The following is a 22,552-nucleotide window of genomic DNA, read 5'->3' as shown; positions in this document are numbered from 1 at the left end:
ATATATATATATATATATATATATATATATATATATATATATACACACACACACTGTGTGCAGAAGTATTAGGCAAGTTGTATTTTAGAGGATTATTTTTATTATTGATCAACAACTATGCTCTCAATCAACCCAAAAGACTCAAATATCCAAGCTTAATATTTTTGGAAGTTGGAGTGGTTTTTTTTAGATTTGGCTATCTTAGGAGGATATCTGTTTGTGCAGGTAACTATTACTGTGCAAAATTATTAGGCAACTTAATAAAAACCAAATATAATCCCATCTCACTTGTTTATTTTCACCAGGTAAACCAATATCAGTGCACAAAATTTAGAAATAAACATTTCTGACATGCAAAAACCAAAAAAATTTGTGATCAATATAGCCACCTTTCTTTATGATGACACTCAACAGCCTTCCATCCATAGATTCTGTCTGTTGCTTGATCTGTTTTCGATCAACATTGTGTGCAGCAGGCACAACAGCCTCCCAGACACTGTTCCGAGAGGTGTACTGTTTTCCCTCCCTGTAGATCTCACATTTTATGATGGACCACAGGTTCTCTATGGGGTTCAGATCAGATGAACAAGGGGGCCATGTCATTATTTTTTCTTCTTTTAGACCTTTACTGGCCAGCCACGCTGTGGAGTAGTTGGATGCATGTGATGGAGCATTATCCTGCATGAAAATCATGTTTTTCTTGAACGATACCGACTTCTTCCTGTACCACTGCTTGAAGAAGTTGTCTTCCAGAAACTGGCAGTAGGTCTGGGAGTTGAGCTTCACTCCATCCTCAACCCGAAAAGGTCCCACAAGTTCATCTTTGATGATACCAGCCCATACCAGTACCCCACCTCCACCTTGCTGGTGTCTGAGTCGGAGTGGAGCTCTCTGCCCTTTACTGATCCAGCCTCTGGCCCATCCATCTGGCCCATCAAGAGTCACTCTCATTTCTTCAGTCCATAAAACCTTTGAAAAATCAGTCTTAAGATATTTCTTGGCCCATTCTTGACGTTTTATCTTATGTTTCTTGTTCAAAGGTGGTCGTTTTTCAGCCTTATTTACCTTGGCCATGTCCCTGAGTATTGCACACTCCAGTTACTCCAGTAACGTTGCAGCTCTGAAATATGGCAAAACTGGTGGCGAATGGCATCTTTGCAGCTTCACGCTTGATTTTCCTCAATTCATGGGCAGTTATTTTGCGCCTTTTTTGGCCAACACGCTTCTTGCGACCCTGTTGGCTATTTGCCATGAAACGCTTGATTGTTCGGTGATCGCGCTTCAAAAGTTTGGAAATTTCAAGACTTCTGCATCCCTCTGCAAGATATCTCAAAATTTTGGACTTTTCAGAGCTCGTCAAATCTCTCTTCTGACCCATTTTGCCAAAGTAAAGGAAGTTGCCTAATAATTAAGCACACCTTATATAGGGTGTTCATGTCATTAGTCAACACCCCTCCTCATTACAGAGATGCACATCACCAGATTTACTTAATTGGTAGTTGGCTCTCAAGCCTATGCAGCTTGGAGTAGGACAACATGTATAAAAAGTATCATGTGATCAAAATACTCATTCGCCTAATAATTCTGCACACAGTGTATATGTTTCTATCCATCAGAAACAATAGACAAAAATAGATACCTTGAAGCTTGTTGTAATTGATACAAACTTGTTGTCTGCTGTTTCAGGGTTGCCGATAAGGTAATCCCAACTAGTAAAAATTTTCCAGCTGAATGTAAAGTTGTCATCATCCCCATCCGAAGTGCTTTCATTTATATTCTTGGCCATTCTAGGAATTAATGGTAATTGTCAAAACCAAGTATATTGGAATACAAATTAAAGTGGTTGTCTCATCTGGGAAACCTCCATTTAGGACCTCCTAACTAGAAAAGAGATAAGAGTAATAGTGCAAAGAATGGTTATCACTCCCAAAAGGCTCAATGTAAACATTACTCATGGTCACAATTGATTTCAAAGAGCACTTTCACTACTTTTTTTGCCTTGCTCCTGCAGCTGATTGCCTGGGATTCCAGCAGATGGACCCCTGATCAACCCGCTGTGTAAGGAGCTCCCTGACTAAAGTAAGTTTTCCTGAAAAATCTAGATAAGTAATTGCACACCCTTTTCCAATGGCGATGTCTTTAAATTATACTCTCTTCTCATCCTTCCTAGGCAACTACAACAGACAACGCATTTATGCTAAAGTGCACAAATTGGGAGGGTTATCTGTCTAAGGTTATATAAGGGGATGTCTGGGGTCTATATAAAGGGGAATCTGTTCTAATGTCTGTATAAAAGCAAGTCTGATGTGAGGTCAGTATAATGTGGGGAGCAGTACTTGGGGTCTGAATCAAGGGTAAGTCTGAAGTTTGGATTTATTTAGTTGGTCTGAGCTGAGGTCTGCATTTATTGAAGAGTTCAGGGATCTCTATTAGTTTAGGATGTCTGGAAGGTTTGTATTTACTTACGGGTCTAAGGGAATCTGATTTTACTAAGAAGGCTGGATTCTAAGGAGTTTTGTTTTTGGTTAAAGGGTCTAGTCAGTGGTCTCAGTTTTTGGTTGTGGGGTCTGATCCTGGGTCTGTATTCATTTATAGGATCTGCATTTATTTCAGGGGTCTGATCTGAGGTATGTATGTGGATCTGATGTATGTTCCGTTTTTTTTTTTCAGTGTGTCTGATCAGCAGTATATATTTATTATTCTGATCTTGGGCCTGTATTCGTTTATGGTAATCCAGCCAGTGGTCTGTAGTAGTTTTAGTGTGTGGTCTGTATTCAAGTATTTATGTTGGGGTGTGACGAAGGGACTTGTATGTATTATCATATGTATATGTGAGGCAACTCCCATAGATTGGGGGCCTATTTAGGTGAGTAAGTTAAAAAAGCAGAACATCGCAAGGTGGGCTGCCTGAAAAACCCTTTTTGGGAATCTCCCTGATGTCCATGCTCAATAAATGGCAATTATAGGTAAATGTCATTATATACATTATTAACTAAGTGTTACTTATTCAAAACAAGTTCTATAACGATAAGAAAACAATATCTTCTAAAACACTATGAAAATTGAAAATTCTATTAAAAATAGTGATCATTTTTTGACAAAAGATTAGGACAGTAAACATATATCTAAAATACTACTCTTGGAATCTGAACATATAATAATATTGCATACATGATTCTATACATTATTATTGTCAACCAAAAAGCAAACAGTTACCGTACTTACGTTCTAATTACAACTATTAAGCTGTATCCAAAGACACCAACTCCACATAGAAAGTATGCCAATGGGAGTCGGTACTGTAGGGGTCCCATTGTTCTTTGATTATTGTAATACCCATAGAAAAGAAGTGAATATTTTAAGGCCCCCTGTAATATATAAAGCTTATTTGAATATAGTTTGTTTTACATGTCTGACCTCACCGTAAAGTCACACACTGGATGATATGAACAACAGTGAGTTGCGCATTTACTCCAGCAACATTGCAAATTCATAATGTGTCAGAGCAATATTGATCATGCATAAGCAAAGTGATACTCGATGTCTAGCAGGCCAAATGCAGAAAGAAAAAAAACTTAAACAGAACCTGTCATGTAAAATAATGGTATTAACCTGCAGATATGGGGTCAATTTGCAGGTTAATAGCGTTCTGACACCATGCACTGAGAGTCCCACTGCCAGGAGAAAATGAATCCCCCCCCCCCGGCAGCGTTCGGCTTCCAGTCATAGGGTTGGCATGGTTTCAGTCACTGTTCAGTGTATAAAGAGTGGTGACTCTCATAACAGATTCCCTTTAAATGTTTTATTCTACTGAAAATCAGTACCAAATATATTGGTATATTTAAGGTTTACATTTTTTTTATTACAAATGTCATCTTTGACTATAAATTCCATATGCCAGAATACGTAGCTCTTTTAATAAAGGGGTTGCCCAGGACTTTTATATTTGAATAGGGGCGGATGTACAGTACCCTGCTATGGCCACTATACAGTTGGCAGAGCTGTGCTGCGGAGCTTGGCATTTCCGGCTAATGGGAATAACTGTTCAGCGGGGCTGTCGGGTGTCGCGTGTCGCACCCCCACAGATCAAATATTGAAGACCTATCCCAAGGATAGGCCATCAATATACAGTGCATTGTGAAAGTATTTGGCCCCCTTGAACTTTTCTACCTTTTGCCACATTTCTGGCTTCAAACATAAAGATATAAAATTCCATTTTTTTTGGGGAAGAATCAACAACAAGTGGGACACAATCTTGAAGTGGAACGAAATTTATTGGATATTTTAAACTTTTTTAACAAATTAAAAACTGAAAAGTGGGGAGTGCACTATTATTCAGCCCCCTTGAGTTAATATTTTGCAGGCCCAAACAATGATGCTGCCACCACCATGTTTGACAGTGGGGATGGTCTTTTGAGGGTGATGAGCTGTGTTGCTTTTACGCCAAACATATCGTTTTGCATTGTTGCCAAAAAGTTCGATTTTGGTTTCATCTGACCAGAGCACCTTATTCCACATGTTTGGTGTGGCTTGTGGCAAACTTCAAACGAGACTTTTTATGGATATCTTTGAGAAATGGCTTTTTCTTGCCACTCTTCCATAAAGGCCAGATTTGTGCAGTGTACAACCGATTGTTGTCCTATGGACAGACTCTCCCACCTCAGCTGTAGATCTCTGCAGTTCATCCAGAGTGATCATGGGCCTTTTGGCTGCATCTCTGATCAGTCTTCTCCTTGTTCGAGATGAAAGTTTAGAGGGACAGCCGGGTCTTGGTAGATTTGCAGTGGTCTGATACTCCTTCCATTTCAATATGATCGCCTGCACAGTTCTCCTTGAGATGTTTAAAACTTGGGAAATCTTTTTGTATCCAAATCCGGCTTTAAACAACAGTATCTCGGACCTGCGTGGTGTATTCCTTGGTCTTCATGATGCTCTCTGCACTTGAAACAGAACCCTGAGACTATCACAGAGCAGGTGAATTTATACGGAGACTTGATTACACACAGGTGGATTCTATTTATCATTACCAGTCATTTAGGACAACATTGGATCATTCAGAGATCCGCACTGAACTTCTGGAGTGAGTTTGCGGCACTGAAAGTAAAGGGGCCGAATAATAGTGCACGCCCCACTTTTCAGTTTTTAATTTGTTAAAAAAGTTTAAAATATCCAATAAATTTCGTTCCACTTCAAGATTGTGTCCCACTTGTTGATTCTTCCCAAAAAAATTTGAAATTTTTATCTTTATGTTTGAAGCCAGAAATGTGGCAAAAGGTAGAAAAGTTCAAGGGGGCCAAATACTTTCACAATGCACTGTAAAAGTCCCAGACAACTCCTTTAATCATTACTAGCTGAAAACACTGGTGATGATTCAAATTACCTTTAAGAAAAATTAAAATAGGATTAATGGGAAATATACTAAATTGCAGCACAAATACTAGATAGGAATAATCATTGTAGTACTGACCGTGAAATATAAATACATAAAACATTCTGTATCTGATCAGTGCCGAGATGAGCATTTAGCATTTGGTGGCAATCTTAGGTGTCTCTCACAGGTGAGAGCACCGATCCTTAACCACGTGCGTCGCACATATCAGCGCTACTCGAGGCAGCCACTCCCAGACCCACTGGCAATCAGTTCTGATGAAGGTCCAATTGTAGGACCGAAAACGATTAACTTTAAAAGATTGCCTGAATAAACAAATTTATCATTCACTGCAACCCTTCTGAGTGCCAAGTTGTTTCTATATTGACTACGGGTTGGAACCCTACTTGGGCACCTTCCACACATTAGGAGTGTCGTATATCTACCAACTCTGATAGTCTAGATAGGTCATATGAGTTTATGGGAGTAACAATAAATCATGAAACCAAAATGAGTATACCCCCATAAAGAATAATGAATTATCTTTAAAATATACATTTTTATTCAACATGTATTCAAATGACAAACAGCATAAAAACAAGATAAAAAAGGGGAATCTTCTGCAAAAGACAAGTCATTGGTAGGTCCTTATGGAGAGATTATATTCATAGATGGAAATAGATAAATATAAATGATTACAAGTAACATAAATCAGTATTCCACTGTGCAATGTCTCCACCTAATGGAATCTGGTGGAATTACAATCAAATTCATGAAAATGCAAATACAAATATAGTGGCTGCCGCAGACCTGTAAGTCTGAGTAAGGAAGATAAATAGTCCTAGGGAGTCCCCGGCCAATTACCGGAGGACCTCCCATATATAGGCACCTCCTCCAAAATGGAGGTGCCCGAGCAACAGTTGTCGCACAGTATACTTACCTATGCTTCAGCCCTCAGGTCCCACTGCTAGCCTGACTAGTCCTGCCTGTTACCTGCCTGTTACCTGCCTGTTACCTGCCAGCCGCTACCAGGAAGCACCTGCCTGTTACCTGCCTGTTACCTGCCCGCTTACCTGGAAGCATCTGCCTGTCACCTGCTGTGCCTGCCAGCCCGCTTACATGGAAGCACCCGCTGTCACTTGCCGTGACCACCTGCCAGCCTACCTAGAGACTCCTGCCGTCACTTGCCGTGACTACCTGCCAGCCTACCTAGAGACTCTTGCCGTCACTTGCCGTGTCTACCTGATAGCCTACCTGGAGGCTTCTGCTCGCCAGCCTGCTTGCTGTGCCCATCTGCAATTCCGGTCAGTCCCTGCCATCTGTACCGTGGGAGTCACCTGCTCCCTTACAAGGTCGTCCCCAGAGTAGCACCTGGTCCCTCTGCTCGGTCCCTCCCTGGTCACGGAGTCGTTAGCCGCCATACGACCAGGGTCGGTCCGAGTTGATACTTAGTTACACCCCTCTGGGTCCCTCCTTGCACCGCAGCACAGAGGTTCCACCTCCCGGACCCGTGACAAATATAAAGTGCAAAGTGCTCATATATCATTTTTGGGGACAATTGTTTCAAACATAAAGGTTAGACAATGTATGATTACACATAAAATTAATTACTTCAAATCATAGATACATACATATTTACCAGGACTTGTGCCCCCCTAATGCGCGTTTCGCATAGTTGCTTCTTCAGAGACGGTACAGAGTAAAGGCATGTAGGACCTTTTATATATCAGGCAGCCAATCTGCTGCAAGATCATCAGAAACCAGCTGTGTAATGGCGCTCTATCAATGAGAACATGCCTTTGCTCCCTGGGTGCTGCGTTCAAGCGGCACACCGACACACCCATCTGCTGGAGTGACACGCCACCTGCTGGGGTGACACTTACAGGTCTGGGGCAGCCACTATATTTGCACTTTCATTAATTTGATTGTAATTCCACCTGATTCCATTAGGTGGAGACATTGCATAATGGAATACTGATTTATGTTACTTGTTGTAACATCCCTGGCGGCGTGCTGGCATGCCTTACCACCTCCCACCATGCAAGACCGCCATCTTACCTATCAATCCAGGCTGCACACTTTGCTCCAGTACCTGCTGTGTCTCTTGTCTGATTGCTTAGGGCGGCGCCGCCGCTACTGCCTGACTCTTATAGTTACTGTGTGCGCACTCCTAATGCCTCCCCAGCCTATTGCTGTGAGTCACTGGATACTTAAACCCCCTCCACCCAGTAGGGGGTGCCTGAGCAACACTTTCATTCAGTGTGTTCTGTGCAACTGAGTTGCCAGGTCCTGTCCTGTATCTTGTCTGATTCCGCCCCTGGGGGCTGTATACCCAGGCCTGTTACCTGTATCTGTGACTTCTAGTCTCTCTCCGCCACCCTGGGGGCTGAGGTCCCAGGATTGTTCTTGTATCTTGTTCCTGGTTCAGTTCCTGTCTGAACTGTGTCCTAGCCCGTTACCTGATTCTCTCTATGTCTGAACCTTCCCTTTCCTGCAGTGTCTGAATCTGCACCTAACTCCAACTCGTTGTCTCTGAACTTCTGTTTGTGAGTTTTGTGTACACTCGCTACTTCATTGCAAGTACCTTGTGTGTATCTGGTTCTGCTTGTTCACCGCACCTGCGGCTTTGCTCTGCTCTGCTTGTTCACCACACCGGCAGTTTCGCTCTGCTCTGCTTGTTCACCACACCGGCGGTTTCGCTCTGCTCTGCTTGTTCACCGCACCTGCGGTTTTGCTCTGCTCTGCTTGTTCACTGCACCGGCGGTTTTGCTCTGATCTGCTTGTTCACCACACCTGCGGTTTTGCTTTGCTCTGCTTGTTCACCGCACCTGCGGTTTTGCTCTGCTCTGCTTGTTCACCGCACCTGCGGTTTTGCTCTGCTCTGCTTGTTCACCGCACCTGCGGTTTTGCTCTGCTCTGCTTGTTCACCGCACCTGCGGTTTTGCTCTGCTCTGCTTGTTCACCGCACCTGCGGTTTTGCTCTGCTCTTCTTGTTCACCGCATCGGCGGTTTCGCTCTGCTCTGCTTGTTCACCGCACCGGTGGTTTCGCTCTGCTCTGCTTGTTCACCGCACCTGCGGGTTTTGCTCTGCTCTATTTGTTTACCGCACCTGCAGGTTTTTCTCTGCTCTGCTTGTCTACCGCTCCTGCGGGTTTTGCTCTGCTCTGCTTGTTTACCGCACCTGCGGGTTTTGCTCTGCTCTGCTTGTCTACCGCACCTGCATGTTTTGCTCTCCTCTGCTTGTCTACCGCACCTGCGGGTTTTGCTCTGCTCTGCTTGTTTACCACACCTGCGGGTTTAGCTCTGCTCTGCTTGTCTACCGCACCTGCGGTTTTGCTCTGCTCTGCTTGTCTACCGCACCCGCGGGTTTTGCTCTGCTCTGCTTGTCTACCGCACCTGCGGGTTTTGCTCTGTTCTGCTTGTCTACCGCACCTGCGGGTTTTGCTCTGTTCTGCTTGTCTATCGCACCTGCGGGTTTTGCTCTGTTCTGCTTGTCTACTGCACCTGCGGGTTTTGCTCTGCTCTGCTTATCTACTGCACCTGCGGGTTTTGCTCTGCTCTGCTTGTCTACCGCATCTGCGGGTTTTGCTCTGCTCTGCTTGTCTACCGCACCTGCGGCTCTGTTCCTGTATCCCAGTCTGTACTGGTCCCTATCCTGCCTGCGTTCCTACCTGACAGTACACGCCTGTCTGCATGCCAGCTGTGCCTGCCAGTGCCCACCTGTCTGCATGCCAGCCGTGCCTGCCAGTGCCCACCTGTCTGCATACCAGCCGTGCCTGCCAATACCCACCTGTCTGCATACCAGCCGTGCTTGCCAATACCCACCTGTCTATATGCCAGTCTAACCTGCCTGTTCCTGCATTCCCCGGTGTGGGTCAACAGCTGTGACCGGGGTCTGACCTGGAGTAGCACCTGGTCCCTCTGCTTGGTTCCTCCCTGGTTCACGGAGTCGACTGAGCCACCGTGTGACCTTGATCAAACCGGGTTGATACTTAGTCACGCCCCTCCAGGCACTCCTCGGTTCATCGTTCAGTGGGATCACTAATCACGCTCACGCCAGTCAGTCCGGGCGTGAGCGTAACACTTGTAATCATTTATATTTATCTATTTCCATCTATGAATATAATCTCTCCATATGGACCTACCAGTGACTTGTCTTTTGCAGTTGATTCCCCTTTTTTATTTTGTTTGTATGCTGTTTGTCATTTGAATACATGTTGAATAAAAATTTCAATTTTAAAGATAATTTATTATTCTTTATGAGGGTATTCTCTTTTTGGCTTCATATCTACCAACTCTATAGAAAGATGAGCATTTAGCATTAGGTGGAAATCTTAAGTGTCTCTCACACGTCAGCAAAAAACTCAGTTGCAAAACTTTGCACAATGGATGTCTGTCATGGAGCTGGTTGGGGTGTGTAAAGAAGGCTCAGGAGAAGAGCTCTTACCACACTCTGTAGATGCCAGCTATGTTAAACAGTTGGAATCCGTCAGTAACCACAGCGGTCAGAGCTAAGCTCCAATCTCTGCTGTTAACCATTTAGTTACCACTGTCAATCTTTGACTGCAGCAAATAAATCCTATCAACTCCCCTGTGACGCAATAGCATGGGAACGATGAGTGCCATGGCAGCCAAGTACCTGTTCAAAAGTTCAACCTCAGGCTAAGCCTCATAGGAAATCATAATTTGCCCTATATGTTGCAATACAGTGGAATTGCAGTATATAGTATAAGAGATCAAACAATCACCAGTTCAAGTTCCCTATGGGGACTAAAAAAAACGTATTATAAAATAAAATAGAAAAATTAAAAAGAGATATATAAAATCTAACAAATGTGATCAAAGCGTTGTGCATACCTTAAATTTGTATCAATGAAAACGTCAGCTTACTGCTTAAAAAAACAAACTGTCTTAGGCTGTGTGCCCACGTAGCGTTTTTCAAGCGTTTATGCTGCGGAATTTCCGCAGCGGAAACGCTTGTGAAACGCTAGGTAATCCGCACCCCATGGTCCCCAAGGGGATTCCGCATGTTCTATGCACATGCTGCGGATTTTTCCGCAGCGTTTATGCTGCGTACAAAAATCCGCAGCATGTCATTTAATTTTGCGGAAGTGCAGCGGAACTCCCGCCATTGACTTGCATTGAGACGCACAGAAACCGCGACTGTACATTTTTACAAGCGGCTTCTATGCATCTCTATGTGCGGATGGTACCCAGTTCTGGAGGAGAGGAGACTCTCATCCAGACCTGGGTACCATTGTACCTGTAAAAAAAGAATAAAATAACAAATAAAGTTTATACTCACCTGTCCGGCGTCTTCTCTCTGAATGCCAGCAGCGCTGAAGGACCTTCGGTGACGTCAGAGTCATGTGACCGCAGGCCCTTCACCGCTCTGTCTCGCGATATGCCGGCAGCCGGGAACCAGACAGGAAAGAGCGCTGCTGCACACACCGGGGCCTCGGAGGTAAGTATAGCTTTATTTGTTTTAATTTTTACGGTTCACACTGTATAAATCCATGCTGTTTGCATGGATTTATACAGTGTGACCTAGTTGTCAAGCACTTTCCAAGTGATGTTATCGCCTGGAAAGTGCTTGTCAATCTGCATGCGGAAACGCATGTGAACCCGCATGTGGATCCGCATGTATTCTGCAGGAAAAACGCATGCACAATCTGCATGCGTTTTTTTCTGCCAGGGAGATGCAGAAATGCTGTGGCCTCACAGGTCCATCAATGGAAAAATAAAAATGGTGACACACAAAATAAAAAATTTTGTAACAAACATCTAAAAAATTTTCCCCATTTAAATGAAAGATAATCTATGCAAGTCAAGTTTGGTCCTAAAGCGTCTCTTGGATATTTGTCTCTGGATCCGAAAATCCTAATATAAAATCTTAATAATCTAGATTTAAAAAAAAAAATCATAATGCACTGACGTCCCGTACTATGGTAGAGAATTGGGGACCTATACAGCAATGCAGAAAAGTGTCATAAAAGCTTTGAAAAGTAGCAAATTTTGTGGCTTTTGGCACAAGTTTGAATCAGCTCTGTCAAAATGGATGAAGATCGGAAGGCGCAGGGACAGTGTGCCCCCATCACCCCGTTGCATGAATCAAAAATACTGGTGCTTTGTATGACAGAAATGCTACTCTGATCCTTGGCATAACATTTCTGGCGCGGGGCATGGAGCCATACGCCACTTAGAAGATGCGCCAAATTCAATAACCGACATGCGCTTCTTAATGAATTCAGCACCTTCTACTTCAGCAAGACAGTCTTGATTAATCAGCCCCTTAGTAAGAGACAATGCATTTTAGTGATATCAGTGTTGATGGTAATTTTATAATAGAGGAAATCTTGGAACAACTTTTCATATATAGTTTAAGAGATGGGAAGTGAAGAAACCAGGATTTAGAAATTCTCAAAGTGAAACTGTTATATACAAGTCTACAAGTCAAATCTTTTCTTTACCCCAAACTCGCTCAGGACACCATAATTCATTGAAGTTTCCTGTTCAGCCCTTGGTACTGTCTTTCTTGGAATGCTTCCAGCTGGCAGCCCCATCAATAGCTATGGCAACAATTAAAGCAATTAAATGAGCGCAACCAATGTATCATATACTTAAACTGAGTCATGAAACAAAAGTGATATTGAGGTTTGTTCCCACCTCATAAAGTGATATTGCTACCTAGATTGCCTAGATTGGAATACCCCTATAAATTATCTTTTTTTTTCTTATCAAAGTGGTATTTTTAAAGTTAAAGTGAACCTGACACCTGCTCCCCAATCCGTGGGCAGCATTATCATGCACTGGCTGTACAATTTCAGACATACAGTACAGACCAAAAGTTTGGACACACCTTCTCATTTAAAGATTTTTCTGTATTTTCATGACTATGAAAATTGTACATTCACACTGAAGGCATCAAAACTATGAATTAACACATGTGGAATTATATACTTAACAAAAAAGTGTGAAACAACTGAAAATATGTCATATATTCTAGGTTCTTCAAAGTAGCCACCGTTTGCTTTGATGACTTCTTTGCACACTCTTGGCATTCTCTTGATGAGCTTCAAGAGGTAGTCACTGGAAATGGTCATCCAACAATCTTGAAGGAGTTCCCAGAGATGCTTAGCACTTGTTGGCCCTTTTGCCTTCACTCTGCGGTCCAGCTCACCCCAATCCATCTCAATTGGGTTCAGTTTTGGTGACTGTGGAGGCCAGGTCACCTGGCGTAGCACCCCATCACTCTCCTTCTTGGTCAAATAGCCCTTACACAGCCTGGAGGTGTGTTTGGGGTCATTGTCCTGTTGAAAAATAAATGATGGTCCAACTAAACGCAAACCGGTTGGAATAGCATGCCGCTGCAAGATGATGTGGTAGCCATGCTGGTTCAGTATGCCTTCAATTTTGAATAAATCCCCAACAGTGTCACCAGCAAAGCACCCCCACACCATCACACCTCCTCCTCCATGCTTCACGGTGGGAACCAGGCATCTAGAGTCCATCCATTCACCTTTTCTGCATCACACAAAGACACGGTGGTTGGAACCAAAGATCTCAAATTTGGACTCATCAGACCAAAGCACAGATTTCCACTGGTCTAATGTCCATTCCTTGTGTTCTTTAGCCCAAACAAGTCTCTTCTGCTCGTTGCCTGTCCTTAGCAGTGGTTTCCTAGCAGCTATTTTACCATGAAGGCCTGCTGCACAAAGTCTCCTCTTAACAGTTGTTGAAGAGATGTGTCTGCTGCTGGAACTCTGTGTGGCATTGACCTGGTCTCTAATCTGAGCTGCTGTTAACCTGCGATTTCTGAGGCTGGTGACTCGGATAAACTTATCCTCAGAAGCAGAGGTGACTCTTGGTCTTCCTTTCCTGGGGCGGTCCTCATGTGAGCCAGTTTCTTTGTAGCGCTTGATGGTTTTTGCAACTGAACTTGGGGACACTTTCAAAGTTTTCCCAATTTTTCGCACTGACTGACCTTCATTTCTTAAAGTAATGATGGCCACTCGTTTTTCTTTACTTAGCTGCTTTTTCTTGCCATAATACAAATTCTAACAGTCTATTTAGTAGGACTATCAGCTGTGTATCCACCTGACTTCTGCACAACACAACTGATGGTCCCAACCCCATTTATAAGGCAAGAAATCCTACTTATTAAACCTGACAGGGCACACCTGTGAAGTGAAAACCATTTCCGGTGACTACCTCTTGAAGCTCATCAAGAGAATGCCAAGAGTGTGCCAAGCAGTCATCAAAGCAAAAGGTGGCTACTTTGAAGAACCTAGAATATAAGACATATTTTCAGTTGTTTCACACTTTTTTGTTAAGTATATAATTCCACATGTGTTAATTCATAGTTTTGATGCCTTCAGTGTGAATGTACAATTTTCATAATCATGAAAATACAGAAAAATCTTTAAATGAGAAGGTGTGTCCAAACTTTTGGTCTGTACTGTATATGTTTTACTCCGAAATGCTGAGGCATTTCATAGAGAACATACTTTTAATAGCCGCCGGGTACTAGTCGGACAGGCGGGTCTCCGGCTATTAAAAATGTGTTTTTCTCTGAAACTCCACAGTGTTTCAGAGTGAAACATACATGGCTGATATTGAACCACCAGTGCCTGATACATGATGCCCACAGATTGGGCAACATAGTTCAGGTGTCAGGTTCCATTTAAAGCACCATTCCGGCATTTTTTTATTGCACCAGTGGAGTGGTGCTTTAAATGTAATTCCCCTGCCCCCTGTCTCATACTCACCTGCTGCCGCCTTCATCCTTTTCCAGCATCGCTCCCGTCGGTCTCTGGTGAAAAGTTGCCTTTCGGCAGCTCCAGTGTTTCATGGATCTCACCGGAAGTCACTTTTCAATACATCTCTATTGCATTGCGCTTTTGTGTCGTAACTTCTGACTTCCGACCAGACAGAAGTTACGGGCACAAGATGGCGCCGCAGGAAAGGAGCGACATCGGTAAAAGATGAAGTCGCCAGAAGATGAGTATAAGAATGGGGGCAGAGGGCTTACATTTAAAGAGCCACTCCAGTGCTGGAAAAAAAAACGCTGAAGTGGTGCTTTATACAAAATAATTTTTGTATGACAATATTCCAATATACCTCCTGTATCAAGTCCTCAGAGTTTGTAATATTTAATGGCAATTAGAATTATAACTTACTGCCATTTAATACAAATCTCCATTGTTTCCTTACAGTGGATAACAAAAATCTGTACTGGTCACGAGACAAAAGAATTCAGTGTGTGACAAAGCGGAGCTGTGATACACATGATGTGAGGGTGCTTGAAATGTCCACAACAATTCTGCCAGAAAGCACAGGGACATTAGACGTGACAGATATTCTACAAATTGTGTGGAGTTTGGTGCAGATTTGTCTGTGAATTTGACACTACAGATGGGGTAAAATAAAAATATGACACTCACCTGCCCTGGTAATGTTAGCCTGGGTCTTTGCCATTTTTGGAACAACCCGACCTCCTACAATGTGACCACTGCAGCCACAACATAGGACAAGATTAGTGACGAATAGTGATGAGCGAGTATGTTTTGTTAACCCTTTCGCCGAGTATGCTCGGCCGAGCACCGAGTATTTATAGCGTGCTCGGTGATATGTGTAGTATCGGCGTCTCTGCCCCCAGACAGGCAGAGACGCTGTCCCTCTTACCGCCGCACTCTCCACCCGGCATCCCCCGGCACTCCTGCTGCTGCCGGCACGCGCAGCTTCCCGGGCACTGTGCTTAGGGCGCGATCGCTCCCTCCCTCTTAAAGGAGCCGTGCACGCCGTCCTTAGGAGTCCCCGCCCAATGGCCGGAGGACCTCTCATATAAAAGGCACCTCCTCCAAAATGGAGGTGCCCATGCAAGGTTGTAGCTTTGTGTCCTAAACTCTGCTTCAGCCCTCAGGTCCCTCTGCTAGTCTGACTACCAGTCCAGTCCGCCTGCCTGACTACCAGTCCAGTCCGCCTGCCTGACTACCAGTCCAGTCCGCCAGCCTGACTACCAGTCCAGTCCGCCAGCCTGACTACCAGTCCAGTCCACCAGCCTGACTTCCAGTCCTGTCCGCCAGCTTGTCTACTCTCCAGCCCGACAGTCTGTCTACAGTCCAGTCCGCCAGTCTGTCTCTGGGCTCTGCCCGCCTGCTTACCTGGAAGCACCTGCTTGTTACCTGCTGTGCCTACCAGCCAGCCTACCTGGAGGCTCCTGCTTGTTACCTGCCGTGCCTACCAGCCAGACTACCTGGAGGCTCCTGCTTGTTACTTGCCGTGTCTGCCAGTCCGTCTACCCGGAGGCTCCTGCCAGTTACCCGTGGTGTCTGCCAGTCCATCTACCCGGATCACCCATCAGCCTGCCTGCCATGCTCATCTGCTGTACGGGTCAGTCCCTGCCCTCTGACTCATGGGAGTGTGGCGCCCAGGGGATGGGGACTACTTGGCGCCCGGGCCTTAATGCCTGGTCTTGGGGGATATCGCAGTGGTCGGCTCACGGGCCCATACCCTGGGGTCTCTCTTAAAAAAGGGGAAAATAAAATGTCAAAGTTCGTGACGCCACCTGTGGTGTCTGGTGAGGATCACCAGCGCTGCGGCAGTCCACTGAGGCCGGTGTTACGGCAGCTTTGATGGTGTAGCTCCCACAGGTGGAGCTAGGCCTCAGGGCAGTGATGTTTGACGAGGTGCACGATATGGCGGTGACCCAGCCGGGTCCAAGGAAGAACAGGGGACACACACACACGGTTTGCTTCTGTACCTTTTTTACTGGTGGAAATGCAGGTACCGTCCGGAGCGCTGTAGGGTGAGGGGTGCACAGCAGGACTCTCCCCAGTGAGCAGGTGTAGGGCCTCCTGTTTCTTCGCCGCTTAGTGTTAGTCTCTGGCCTGCCTGGAGCTATGCCTAACTTAGTCTCTGTTCTGCACCGGCTGATCCTGTGGTAGGGCCTTCTGTTGGAGTACACACTCCCTGGTATATGGGGCCTCGGTAACTCCTGACCCTGGTATAACAGTCAGCGTTTGGTATTCCTGGGACCTGTAGTTCGCCAGGGGTTCTGGTTGTCTTCTGCTGGGTGTAAAGAATCCCTGCAGACTCGGACACAGTGTCCGGTATATGGTTTCTGGGGTGAGCTGGTAAAGCTCCTCTGCCCCCAATGCTACTCACTCCTCTAGCCTTCGGCCTACTAGGACCCTCACTAGGCTATACACACTGGCAGTTAGGTGGCTGCCTCTTCTGCTGTTCTCTGAGCGTCAGCAACGCTCCTAGCTCACTTAACTCGAGGTGCTTGAGTCTGACTGAGCTCCACTGCAGACTGACCTGTTTCTCTGTGTCTCACTCTGCAGGAACTGGCTGTGGACTCCAGACTGTTCTGTCTCCACTCTCTTCCTGAGGAGAACTCACTCACAGACTCTCTCCTTCTGTGTCTGAGCAGAAACTGCTGAATCACTGTCTGGGCTGCCTAGCTCCACCATCCCTATCCAGGCTCCCTCTGGTGGTCTGAGGTGGAAGGTGGAGGTGTGTGTATGCTCTGAGGGCCTCTTGTGGAGAAAACCTGAAATGCACCCCTCCAGGATCTGTGGCTCCATGCACAGCAGGGCGTCACAGGAGTCACCTGCTCTCATACAAGGTCTGGCCCAGAGTAGCACCTGGTCCCTCTGCTCAGTCCTTCCCTGGTCACGGAGTCGATTGAGCCACCGTACGACCTTGGTCAGTCCGAGTTGATACCTAGTAACGCCCCTCTGGTCCCTCCTTGCACCGCAGCACAGAGGTTCCACCACCTGGATCCATAACAATATGTTTGAATCACTCCCGTGTGCATGATTTGCAACTGTTTGACAGCTTTAATACATGTGAGGGATGCTTGTTTCTTTCACATTCCTCACATGTATTAAAGCTGTCAAACAGTTGCATATCATGCACACGGGAGCGATTTAACCATATCACCGAGCAGCTATAAATACTCGGAGCTCGGCCCGAGCATACTCGCCGAAAGGGTTAACAGAACATACTCGCTCATCACTAGACAAGATGTCACTACAGGTGGCTGAGTTATACAGAGACTAGAAGGGACCAGACAAAGGAGCCACAGAAGTGCCAGGAAAAGTGAATATAGTGTTTATTTTTTATTTTAAGCTTTGAAAAAAAGTTTTTTTTTCCCACGAGCTGTGAATATTGATGCAGAATAACAGGTGTCCCACAACAAAATCAACAAAAAATTAGGATTGAAGCGGATGTGGCCTCCCTCATTGGATTCAATAAGAAAATCGGCTACTGTTCTGCAACAAAAATTTACATGCTGACAATTTAAAGTCTACACAACATGTCAATTTCTCATATATATATTTTTTTACAGTATTTGGATGGGATTTCTAAAATCCATTTTGCTGCCTTTGTAATATGCTGCAGATTTTCTACCTGCAAATTTGTACAGAAAATTGAAAATCTTTATATTGTACTATGTGTGCCCATACTGTAGTAATAATCAGTCATGTATTCGTGTATTACATCAATAGGAGAGATTTTTATCCATAGGAAGTCAACAGTGAAAATTCTGATTTATAGCACGCAGGCATATTTAAAACTACCAGGAATTGATTCAGAAAGAATATTAGAAAATTATATAAAATTTTATTTTACATGAATTAATGTTTAATTGCTGAAAACTATAAAGCCACGTTCACACGATCAGTATTTGGTCAGTTTTTTACCTCAGTATTTGTAAGCCAAAACCCGGAGTGGAACAATCAGAGGAAAAGTATAATAGAAACACGTCACCACTTCTGTATTTATCACCCACTCCTGGTTTTTGCTTACAAATACTGAAGTAAAAAACTCACCAAATACTGAATGTGTGAACGTGGCCTAATACTCATTTAACCTCATCACTACCTTTGACCTACATGTACGTCAAAGGTAGTGTCCCTGCCTTTTATGTGTGCTCTAGCGCAGGGTTCCCCAACTCCAGTCCTCAAGGCCCACCAACAGGTCATGTTTTCAGGATTTCCTTAGTATTGCACAGGTGATGTAACTATTGCCTGTGCTGATGATGGAATTATCACCTGTGCAATACTAAGGAAATCCTGAAAACATGACCTGTTGGTGGGCCTTGAGGACTGGAGTTGGGGAACCCTGCTCTAGCGCACACCAAGCCCACACCTTTCCCCCCCGCACTTGATGGCTGACTTAATCAGCCATCAAGTGCATCTAACATATGAAGCACAGCTTTTTAAAGCACAGGTGATCTATCAATCACAGCTTCAAGTTTCCTAAGGGAACTGTTGAAGCCAGTAAAAAGTAAAAACAAAAAAAGTTTTTAAAAATAGGAACAAAAAAAAAAGATCAATCACCCCTCTTTGCTCCATTAAAAAAAAAATAAAAAAAAATGCATATCTTTGATATAGCTGAGTTCAGAAATGCCCGATCTATCAAAATATAAAATAAATTAATCCGATTAGTAAACAGCGTAATGAGAAAAAAAATCAAACCCCCAGGATTACGTTTTTTTTGGCCGCCGAAACATTGCAATAAAATGTAATAAAAATGGATCAAAACATTATATCTACACTCCAAATGGAATCATTAAAAATGTCAGCTCAGGTTGCAAAAAATAAGCCCTCACATATCCAGAAAAATTAAAATATGACAGGTCTAGGAAAATGGAGATAAAAACAAAATTTATTTTTTTTTTTTTACAAATTTCCGAATTTTTTTTTCACCACCTAAATAAAAACAAAAACTAAATCAGTTTGGTATCTACGTAATTGGAGAGACATGGGGAATCATATTGCCTGGTCAGTTTGGCCAGAAAGTGAACATTGTAAATTAAAAAAAAAAAATGATTGTAGAATTGCACCATTTTCCAGTACACTATGTGGTAAAGTGAATGGTGTCATTAAAAGTACAACTTGTCCTTCAAAAAACAAGCCCTCATATGGCGGTATTGACAGAAAAATAAAAAAGTTATGACTCTGAGAAGAAGGGGAGGAAATAACAAAAATGAAAAAAACTTAAAATTGCCTGGTAGTGAAGGGAGTTAACTCTAGCACTGTAGTACCCTATTAAATTAATTTTTTGCTTGTTCCCACCCACTATACTTATTCTTTTTTTTATATGTTTCATTTTCATATCTTTCCTTGACATCTATCTAGTTAATGAGTTATTCATTGAAACAGATACTGTATTCAACATTTCTTTGAACATATTTTGCTATTTACAAGTACGTTACCTCAGGAATGCAAACCAGTCCAAGCACCATGCATAGGAGAACTAAGTTAACACCATACATCCACCTGAGGAATATGAAATAGGATGCCACAGACGATCCAAAGTGGCCTTTAATTAAAAAGAAAGCAATATTATTCATAATAATTGACTGCACACACATAACATTGGCTTTATGTTCTGAATCATTTCTAACAGTTTAATTTTTAAGGTAACGAGGATCATTTTACTAATAAAGACTAATAATGATCGGTATGCATGCAAAAATATAAAGTCTTTTATTAGTAAATTTATAGCTTAAAGGGGTTGTTCTCTACCAAATAAGCTTTCACCCTGGCTAAAGTTTGTTACAAATCAACAAACCGCGCTGTAGTCGCCTTCCCCGGGTCCCCTAGTGAGTCTTCGCCACTGCTCCCGGTTTCTGGCCCCACTATCAGTATTTGGTCAGTATTCGGTCAGTATTTTTCCTCAGGAGTGGGAGACAAAACCAGGAGTGGGTGATAAATGCAGAATTGGTGACTTGTTTCTATCATACCTTTTCTCTGATTGTTCCTCTCCTGGTTTTGGCTCCTACTCCTGAGGAAAAAATACTGACCGAATACTGATAGTGGGGCCGTGTCCTAAGGCTATGGTACTGACATCACCTTGACAGTTCAACAGTCAATCAGTAACCTCAGCGGCTCTAATGGGGGCGTTTTGTTTATATTAACAGAGCCACTGAGCTCACTGATTGGCTGCCACGCTTTGACAAGTGTAAAACATCGGACTACACTCGAATGTCATCTGAGTGCAGTTCGATTTACACGGACACAGACAATGAAGAAGATGGAGAAATTAAGTTCTCCGTCTCCTCCGCACCGGTGCTGCGATTCTCTCATGTGAGAGAATCGGATCACAGTAAACTGACACTCCACTCGGCTCAAACTCTGACAGAGAGGAAGAATCATCGCTCATGTGACCCCGGCCTAAGTCTCATAAACGTGCATTGAGGAGGTGACCTCCTGTCCACACAGAAGACACTGTGAGCTGACAGGTCACAATGATACCACGTGATGCAAGAGAGGACTGGAGCTGTGATGGAAGACAGTGACCATTCTACACACATTACTGATTGCTAACAAAGGGGATGTTTAAAAAAAATGGAGGAAAGGTCCTTATGGGCTTGAGCACAAAATCGGTAATCTCAGACAAGTGAAAAACATGGATAGTACTATACCCATGATATTCTATGGGGCTGTTCACATTTCCAAACATTTCCTCAGACCAAGTGGTGTGAGTAAAAAATCAAAGACATGTCTGATTTTGATCTGAGTGTCAATCAAAATCGGTAATGCAAGTCTATGGGTCTGTGAAAAACATCGGACCGCACTCAGTTGACACCTGTGTGCAGCACGACATAACTGAGAAGGTGGAGAAACTTTTCTTTTTTTTTTCTCTTCACGTCCTGCAAAAACTGATGCCACTCTGATCAAACTTTGATCAGAGCCTGATCTGAATAATCGGACTGTTCTTCTTGGCTGGAGAGAAAACGGTCATGTAACACTACCCTTAAGTTGTTATCTTTCAGATCAAAATTTACATGATTATACACATCAACTTTTTTTATTATTTGTTAAAAGTAATGTATTACTAAAAAAAACTGATTTAAACTAATGGAAATCTGAGCCGTCTGTTAGAACTTTTTTTTGAACATTTTTCTTTTTTTTTATTATTAATAAATAATTTGCAAAATAATATTGTTGAATAATAAAATAAATGCACTTACTTTCAATTTCCTTAATTTTCATTTCCCAAGGTATGCAGGCAGTTTTAAAATTTTCAAAATCTCTTTTGAACTTCATCCATTTCTGTAGTTAGAGCATTATATATTATTACTTTAGAATATAGTCAATGTTTAAAAAAATACACTGCATTCAAAATTATTATACGAATTGGATTTAAGTGTCATAAGTAGAGATGAGCGGTGTTCGACTAGAACTGTTCGCCAATCTCAAATTCGAGCTGTTTTGGGCGGTGTTCGAGTTGTTCGACGAACCCGAACGATTTGCAAAAAATTCGGCTGTTCGAGGTTATGTTCGATAACTGTTCGTGCACCAAAAGCGTGTCCTGCATGTCTGGCGCTATTTAGAGCACCAATCATGCAGGGATTGTCTGCCACTCACTGTAATGCCACAGCCATGGTGGTTGTGGCATTACAGTGATTGCCCAAATCGATGGGAACAGTGCTCACAGTGAAACATGGAAAGCCGGCAATTCAGCAGCGGCATACACCGGTACCCGACAATTTAGAACAGAAAGAATAGAGCTTCACACATAGATTAGATAGATAGAAACATGTCAGTCACATATATATGAAGTACAGTGACAGTGTTGATTACTGTACTTGTCATTTAGTGTTAAAATAAAGGATTTATTTAAAAAAAATAATAGTGTTTACATGCAACGTCTCTTTAAAAAAGCCGGCCGGCATTTCAGCAGCGGTACCCGACAATTTAGAATAGAAGGAATAGAGAATCACACATAGATTAGATAGATAGAAACATGTCAGTCACATATATATGAAGTACAGTGACAGTGTTGATTACTGCACTTGTCATTTAGTGTTAAAATAAAGGATTTATTTAAAAAAAAAATTGGAGTGGGGTTCCCCATAATTTTAGTCTCTAGCGGAGGTTAAGCAGACGGCTGGGGCAGATGTTTGAAGCCTGGGAAGGGGGTAATACCCACGGAGCTTCCCAGGCTACTAATATCAGCCCCCAGCTGAATACCTAGCCTTTACTAGCTATTAAAATGGGGGACCCCCCAAAAAATGACGTTTGGTCCCCCTATTTTAATAGCTATGGATGCGCCAATTCTGGCACTTAGCCTCGCTCTTCCCACTGCCCTGTAGCGGTGGCAGTGGGGTAATAGGGCTGGGGTTGATGTCAGCTTATAATGCCAGCTGACATCAAGCCCAGGTTA

General features: G+C 43.4%; 1 protein-coding gene across 1 annotated transcript in view; it reads right to left on the bottom strand.

Moving 5' to 3' along the window:
• The window catches only part of LOC141178827 (transmembrane channel-like protein 2-B), a 167,866-nt gene that overhangs the window by 53,096 nt on the left and 92,218 nt on the right, over nt 1-22,552 (bottom strand). The window contains exons 9-13 of the mRNA XM_073660642.1: nt 21,357-21,438; nt 19,596-19,702; nt 11,839-11,937; nt 3,226-3,368; nt 1,640-1,787 (exon numbers count right to left, since the gene is read on the bottom strand). Coding sequence (XP_073516743.1) covers nt 1,640-1,787; nt 3,226-3,368; nt 11,839-11,937; nt 19,596-19,702; nt 21,357-21,438 — 579 coding nt within the window. The remainder of the gene's footprint in view (nt 1-1,639; nt 1,788-3,225; nt 3,369-11,838; nt 11,938-19,595; nt 19,703-21,356; nt 21,439-22,552) is intronic.

Source organism: Phyllobates terribilis, unplaced genomic scaffold, assembly GCF_046119375.1.
Source record: "Phyllobates terribilis strain yellow unplaced genomic scaffold, ASM4611937v1 Scaffold_1__5_contigs__length_1240528914, whole genome shotgun sequence".
In the NCBI taxonomy this organism is placed as follows: Eukaryota; Metazoa; Chordata; class Amphibia; order Anura; family Dendrobatidae; genus Phyllobates; species Phyllobates terribilis.
Note: the sequence above shows the minus strand (reverse complement) of the source record. Positions and strands in the feature narration are given on the sequence as shown.